General features: G+C 38.6%; 1 protein-coding gene across 1 annotated transcript in view; it reads left to right on the plus strand.

The window, feature by feature from the left end:
- Positions 1 to 6,137, plus strand: part of HOATZ (HOATZ cilia and flagella associated protein) — a 34,051-nt gene extending 27,914 nt beyond the window's left edge. The window contains exons 4-6 of the mRNA XM_045836583.1: positions 3,398 to 3,457; positions 4,041 to 4,093; positions 6,074 to 6,137. Coding sequence (XP_045692539.1) covers positions 3,398 to 3,457; positions 4,041 to 4,093; positions 6,074 to 6,137 — 177 coding nt within the window. The remainder of the gene's footprint in view (positions 1 to 3,397; positions 3,458 to 4,040; positions 4,094 to 6,073) is intronic.
- The last annotated feature ends 1,637 nt before the right edge of the window (positions 6,138 to 7,774 follow it).

The following is a 7,774-nucleotide window of genomic DNA, read 5'->3' on the forward strand; positions in this document are numbered from 1 at the left end:
CACCTTTTTCCCCCAACCCCTAACCCTCCTCCCCTCTTGCAGCCATCAAAATGTCCCCTGTATCTGTGAGTCTGTTTCTGTTCTGCTTGTTTTGTTTTTATATTCAATTGTTGATAGATATGTATTTATTGCCATTTTATTTTTCATACTTTTGATCTTTCCTTTTCTTCTTATAGAAGACCCTTGAACATTTCATGTAATACTTACTGGTTTGGTGGTGATGAACTCTTTAGGTTTTTCTTGTTTGGGAGGCTTTTTATCTGCCCTTTAATTCTAATGATAGTATTGCTGAGTAGAGAATATTGGTTATAGGTCCTTGCTTTTCATCAATTTGAATATTTCTTGCCAATCCCTTCTGGCCTGCAAAGTTTCTGTGAAAAATCAACTCACAGTCTTATGGGAGCACCCTTGTAGATACCTAACTGTCTTTCTCTTGCTGCTTTTCAGAATCTCTCTTTGTTTTTAACCTTTGTCATTTTAATTATGATGTGTCTTGGGTTGGGCCTCTTTGGGTTCATCTTGTTTGGGACTCTCTGCACTTCCTGGACTTGTATGGCTGTTTCCTTCACCAAGTTAGGGAAGTTTTCTGTCATTATTTTTTAAACAGGTTTTCAATTCCTTGCTCTTTCTCTCCCCTGGCTGGCACCCCCATGCTATGAATGTTGGTATGCCTGAAGTTGTCTCAGAGGCTTCTTACAGTATCCTCATTTTTTTTTCTTTTTTTGCTATTCTGATTGGGGTTTGGGGTGTTTTGTTGTTTTGTTTTGGGGTTTTTTGCATACTTATATTTAAATCACTGATTTAAATCTTGGTTTCACCTACTCTATTGATTCCTTGTAAATTATTCTTCATTTCAATTATTGTATCCTTCATTTCTGACTGGATATTTTTATGGTTTTCATGTCCTTTTTTATGCTTGGAGTTCTCTCTAAGTTCATCTACTCTTCCCCTAAGTTCACTGAGCATCCCTATTACCAATGTTTTAAACACTGCATCTAGTAGATTGTTTGTCTCCATTTTGTTTAGTCCTTTTTCTGGAATTTCACTTTGTTATTTCATTTAGGACATGTTTTTATGTGCCCTCATTTTGGCACCCTCCTTGTGTTTCTTTCTATGTACTAAGTAGAGTTGCTACATTTCCCAGGCTTGGTAGAATGGCTTCATGCAGTATTTATCCTGCAGGGTCCAGTGGCACAGTCTCACCATTCATCCAAGCTGGGCCTGTCAGTTACACCACCAACCCCCATGAAGGCTGTGTATACCCTCCTATTGTAGTTGAGCTTTGATTGCTGTTGGCACAACAAGGAGAGGTATTTAATTGCAGACTGATTGGCTGCAAGGACTAGCTGAGACCACCAGGGAGGATCAGCTGTGCCAGAACCTGCCTAGTGGAACAGTACTTATTTCAGTGGAATTCTGGTGCCCATTGACTCTTCCCCTTGAGTTTGTAACTTGTGAATGTAGTTGTGAGGTGCTTAGACATAGTCTGAAGATGTCCACCAGGTGCACTGGCTCTGGGGCCTCCCAGGAGGCATAGGCCAAGGTCAACTACCATCTGTGTTCTGCCTGGAGCCACCAGCATAAGCTACAAAGCAATCTGCAGATGGCCGCTACTTGTGCTGGCCTTGGAGGTGTGCAGGAGAGACCAAGCTGAGACCAAGGCTGGATGCTGGTAGTGTGAGGCCTGGAGCCACTTATCAAGAGGTATACGGCATGCTGGGGCCAGATGTTGCTCATTGGAGAGACTTCAGAAAAGTCTTAAGGATGAATTGTAACAGGCCATTTGTATGGAAAAGCCACTGGAAACACCTTGGGTGGGGTGGCGCAGGGTGTCAGGGAATTGCCAGGGCTGGGTGAACAGCGATAGCCAGGTTGCTAGAGAATCAATTTTGGCACCTGCCTGCTGGCTCTGTTTAGGGGGTGGTGGCAGGCTCAGAAAAGGAACAATGGCCTCTGACAGTACTTCTGTCTAGGATAAAACTGCCGCTCCAGCTCTGTTCGTGATGCCAGACACTTCAGTTCATTCCTATATATCCCTGGTGTCTTTCAAGCTGCTGTCCCAGTGCAATGACTCAGAGAGAGTCCAAGTAAGTCCATGTGATGGCCTTTAAGAGGAATACCTGGGATTCTGGAAAACCTCCATCTCACTTAGCCTTATTCCTCATTGGTTATCACAGCCAGAAGTTATGGGGACTTCTCTTCCTAGCACTGGAACCCTTGGGCTATGTGGCCTGATATCAGGTTGAGAACCCTTGATCCTCAGGGGGTCCTAGCAGCCAAGATATCCCTCCTGATTTTTAACCACCACAATGGGTATGGAACCAGCCCATTCTGTGTCTCTACTCCTCCTGCCAGTCTCATGAGGCTTCTTTACATCTTTAGTTGTAGGACTTCCATTCAGCCAGATTTCAGGCAGTTCTGAATGATGGTTGTTCTATAGTTTAGTTGTATTTTTGATGTGGTTGTGGGATGTGAGTACCACATAACCTTCATTACCATCTGGACTGGAAGCTCTTTCTTCTAGCCTTGATCTAAACAGAACTTCTTTCATTTTATTTGGCCATTTGAAGCTACAAGTTTTATTCACCAGATTCTCCAGTTTTTCTTTTGTTCTCCAATCCTCCAGATGAATCCTCTGTCTGGCTATCTCCAAAACTGAATATAACTGGATTCTATGAAAAATAACTTTGTACCTATATTTGCCTCTTTCTATATAGTCTATGTCTTGATAAATCTTCATGACTGCATTAAATTAGTTTTTTACACTTAGGAAAACTGAGAATATACATGTCTCAATATCTAAGACTCTTTTATAGGCAAGCTACTAGAATGAGCCCTGTGATCGTGGACTTAGGTGGCGGCATGTTTGAGCTTGCTGATTTTGTGTCTTACTAAAGATACAATTTCCATTTAATGGAAATTTACTGTGGTGGTCAATAGCTTGGGCTTCATTGTCAAATACAGCTGGTATCAAATCCCATTCTGAACTTAACAACTTAGGTAAGCTATTTATCCTTAGTAAGCTTCAGATTCCTCGTCTGTAAAATTGGATAACAGTCATCAAACTTACGAGTTATTATAAGAAATAATGACATAATGTATATAAAGTTCTTAGCATAGTTCATGTATTAAAGTCTTAATAAAAGCTAATTATTAGATACATAAGAAACTCCCTTTTATTTGGAATCAAAATCAAAATATTTTGCAGATCAACATCCTCTCAAATAAAAACTGCATTGTGTTACAAATTAAAAGTGTAAATCTATCATGGAAAAAATATTATTAAATTTGGCCCCAACATACAAGAAGAAAAATGGAAAAAATTCTACCTGTGGTGGACATAAAACTTTATTAATGAGTAAAAGACTCACCAGCTTTTTTTCCCCTCTTTAAACAGGCTAAAAGGAGAGATGAGATTCTCCAACTCTTAAGAAAACAAAGAGAAGAGAGGATCTCGGTGAGACCAATAGTGAGGCATTTGGATAAATCTGTCTGCTGGGGACGGGGCTGAACTGTGGCAAATTCTCAGAGATTGACCCCTTAAATCTAGATGCACATGGCCCAGAGCCACTTATATACCAGAGAGGAGCAAAGTGTAGACATCAGATAATTTGGCAATCCTTGGTAAATCAAAGACATCCTCAGAGTGTGCTAGCTCTGCTGGCAGAGAAATGCGGTGTTATTGTCAGTGAGCTTATTGTCACCCATTGTAAAGCTGTCCTGTATTAGGGTTACTGCAGTACTAATGTTTGTTTTACCATGATTGCTCTTACTTAGATCATGCAAAAACAAATGCTAAATGAAGAAAACAAACTTAATAAAAACAATAATAGCACCCTGTAAATTTATGAATATACAAACACACTCTCCTGAATGAACCCAAATCCCTAATCTGGAACATTTCTGACCTCACCATCTCCAGATGGAAGAAGCTAGTCCATATAGATTCTGTGATAATTTTACCTCAGATTTTCTTTCTATTAAATTTCAATCAGTGCAAGAAATAAAACAGTTCCTTTTTGATTTTTTGCTTTGTTTAGAAAGAACTTGTCTCCCTTCATCACAAGCCAAAGACCAAAGTACACAAAGCAAAGTAAGTATACTTCTGTCAACTATTATCACTGTTCTATTTTCCCCATAAAGAAGCATTTCTTTTTTCTTACTGACTTGGCCCTCTACACTCAAATTTCTAAAAACCTTCCCACTGATTTAGGAATTTCTTGCCTTATATAAAGTTTCCCCTCATCTACATTAAAGCCTGTGATGTATGCAAGCATAAATTAGTGTAAACAGGAAAGTAAATCAACCTTGTATCTCTGTACTTATTCTCTTCCCCTTCTTTCTCAATCTGGGTTACTGTATTCACCTGCTCTCACCCCTCAGCTCTCCTCTCCCCTACCCACACCTAGCCCCACCATCTTTGGAAAATCAACAGGTCTTCTAGATTATCAATGCTGATATCACCAGTGGCATATGTAAAGTTGTTAAATCTAAATTCATGTAGCAAGGGCTTTACCCTCACAGTGATAAGTGAATAGTCTTATCCCTGGAATAACGTTAGAGAAGGACCAGGCACATGGTTCAGAAGAGCTCAAAGGAAACTAACTACCACTAGTTAATCATTAAGAAAAAAATCTCAGTTTTTGTATTATGACTGAAAACTAATGTGGCTAACTCAACATTAATTTGACAAGTATTTATTTGAATAATACCTTCAGGAAAAAAACAAAGTAATTTTTGTTCTTATCTCATTGGTATTGAGACTGACTTCCTTTAATGTTATCAGATGTTATTAAAGAAAAATTAATACATCTACCCTAATTTTTAAAACTTTGAAGAAAATGAAAAGATCATTCAATCACCTGGCTATATCATTTATATAATGTTCAGCAACTTAATCACTCTCATTTTAGCCAGATGATTAAATTTAACTTCTAAGGATGACACAAAACTAGTTCTATCAAAAGATTCACTTATATCTGATTCAAATAATGCATGAAGACTGCTACTTGAATATCATCAACAGGTATCTCTGGGGGCCTTTGATTTCTGTGCATATTTTTGCAGGACTGATCAGAACATTTCTGCTACTATCCATGTGGGTCTATCTAAGAATAAAACATTATTTCACAGCTCAAACAGATAATTCCCTTAATGATTTGAATTCTTAATTTCTCTCACATATCAGCTTGCTAATTCTCCCTCCCTCCTCTGTCCTGAAACCTTGATTTTCATCCCATTTCACTGTGATATCTTCTTCCTCTGAGCTTCTTATAATGTTATCATCTTTTGGCAATTGATCAAGCACTACTTTGGCTCATATTTTATAATTATTCTACTCTTATTATCTCTTGAGTTGTCATTTAACTTGTCACATATCTCTAATTCATCTATGATGGTATTGTGAGCTCCATGAGAAATGGGGTCACCCAAAGTGCCTAGCACACTGCCTGCATGTAGGGATTCAGAAAATATTTGTAATGAAAAAAATTAGTTTAAACATATGTGATATTAATTAATTTAGAAAGAGGTGTTTTCTATACAAACTTTTTTAAATTTTGAAATATTTTAGACACATTGTAAAATATTATTGCCCTCTTTTTCCTCCCTCCATTCTTTCCTGTCTGCCCAAATCCCCACAGGTACACAGATACACCCTTGCTGTCCCTTCTCCAGCAGACCTTAAGATAATCCAAGTCCCCTTCTGTCAGAAAGAACTAGAAAATATGCACAGAGTAAGATTCGAGTAGCAATGTGTTTATTATCCACCCCTGGAATATTTGCATTGTAAAGAGGGCTGACTAGAAAGAACAATGGGCAATCCAAAAAAATCAATCACCAATGATGAAATCTCCCAAGTTTGACTCTTGGGTGAGCAAAACACATTTAGGGTTAGGAGTTCTTCTCCCATGCCCTTCAAGTCACACTTTACAATGGAATAACCATGTCTCTTGCACATAAGTTTATACTTGGTTGCAAATATCTAATGCATAGTCATAATCTAAAACAGCAAATCTTTATTGGGGAAACTTTTAAAAGCTGTTTTCCTGCTACTTTGAGTTCGCAACTACAGAGTTCTGTGTTTTGGAACTGATTTATGTTACTGCCAACAGGAAAGTGATTCCAGAGTCAAATAAAGAACAAGAAGAAGTCAAAGCCTTGAACTAATTTGATGGACACATGGTAGTGGATGGCATACTTCGATCTTCACTTTTGAAACAACCTGCTCTTACATCAGGACCATTGGGGTCATTAATTAAAATAGGCAGAGAAATAAAAGTTTAATATGCAGACTTCTTGGAACCTTACCAGTTATTGAATGCTTTATCTATGTTACTTATTGGGAACTACTGTATGTGACGGCACACAGTAGTAACTGTCTCTCGTCTTTCACAGTTTCAAACTCCTACTTTCCTTATTTTCATTTGTTATTTCCAGAATTGCTAGATTTGATCTGTATTATGAACATTGGATAAACAAGAAACAGGGCTTTATGTGACCCAATGTGTAGACCACCAGTAAAAACAATAGGGAAATAAGAATGAAAGGGAAGTCCTACAAAGTCTTCTTGCCGTTAAAGAAAAAAATCTGTTTTCCAAAATTTGGTTTTTTTCAGTTTCTGGAACACGTCTGAAGTGAGAAATGAGTTGTTTCTAGTTCTGTGAAGAGCTGCCTTAGTGTTCCTATGTCTTACACACATATACAATCTGGTGCCAACCTCCCTCCCTACCTTTGGTGTATATTGGAAAAGAGAAGGTTAAGTATCTATCCCTTCTGCATTGTCCAGCTAGCATTCTCACTCAGAATTGTACACTCTGCTCCAGTGCTCACAGTTCTATTTATGACCACTGTTCACTTTGCTTGGCCTCCACCTGCAACTCCTAGACATAGCCTCCATTAGCTGCAACTCCTACTCCACAGCCCAGTATAACTTAATCACAGGGACACACCAAACTGCAGGGAGGCCAGGAAACAGGCTTTAAATGGGGGGTGGGGATGGGTCTGCCTAGTTAAAATTCAGGACTCTAACACAAAAAGAAGTAGAAAATGGATAGTGGTGGAAAACTAGTAGTTTCTGCCACACTATTTGAAGAAAAATGTTTTGAACAGAAGGAAGGCAGACATAGGAAGAAGGAAGATTAGAAAGTTATAAAATGGGAATCTCATCTCAGCACTATTGAGAATAAAAGGCACCCTATCAGGGTGATGTGTTTGTCTGCTGGATAAATATCTATAATGAAGATGGACATAGCAGGCTATCAAAGCCTAAACTTTCAAATCATGTAACTAATTCTCTTTGTTCTGATTCCACACTCACAGAGGAACCTTTTTCTTAATGTGCTCAACATTAAATGCAAACATCAGTTTAACTGATGATTATATTTCTCAATGTGTGAATATATTAGTCTCTTAGATTGGGTTTGAGCTCGTCAAACTAAGGATTATCTTGGTTTAATTATCTGGACCAAGATAATTAAACCAAGAAAAATTCTACTTTGTGAGCTTTCTTGGCAATCAGCCTTCCCCCAGTAATCCTTGTCTGCATTACCAGGCGTAATGGTTAGGTATTACTGCAATAATACTGTGTGACAAAGTGGTCTAAAACAACACGTATTCTTGCTCACACATCTGTAGGTAAGGTGGGGGTGTGGCTGATCTAGACTTGGACAGAAAGCTGTGCTTCAGGCTACAGCACCTAGAGCAGGTCTGGTTTTCACTACAAGTCTGTTGATTGGGGCAGCTCTGCTCATTGTATCTTCTTTGGGATAAACAT

This window comes from Phyllostomus hastatus, unplaced genomic scaffold (genome assembly GCF_019186645.2).
Source record: "Phyllostomus hastatus isolate PE091 unplaced genomic scaffold, TTU_PhHast_1.1 phas_contig_113, whole genome shotgun sequence".
Lineage (NCBI taxonomy): Eukaryota > Metazoa > Chordata > Mammalia > Chiroptera > Phyllostomidae > Phyllostomus > Phyllostomus hastatus.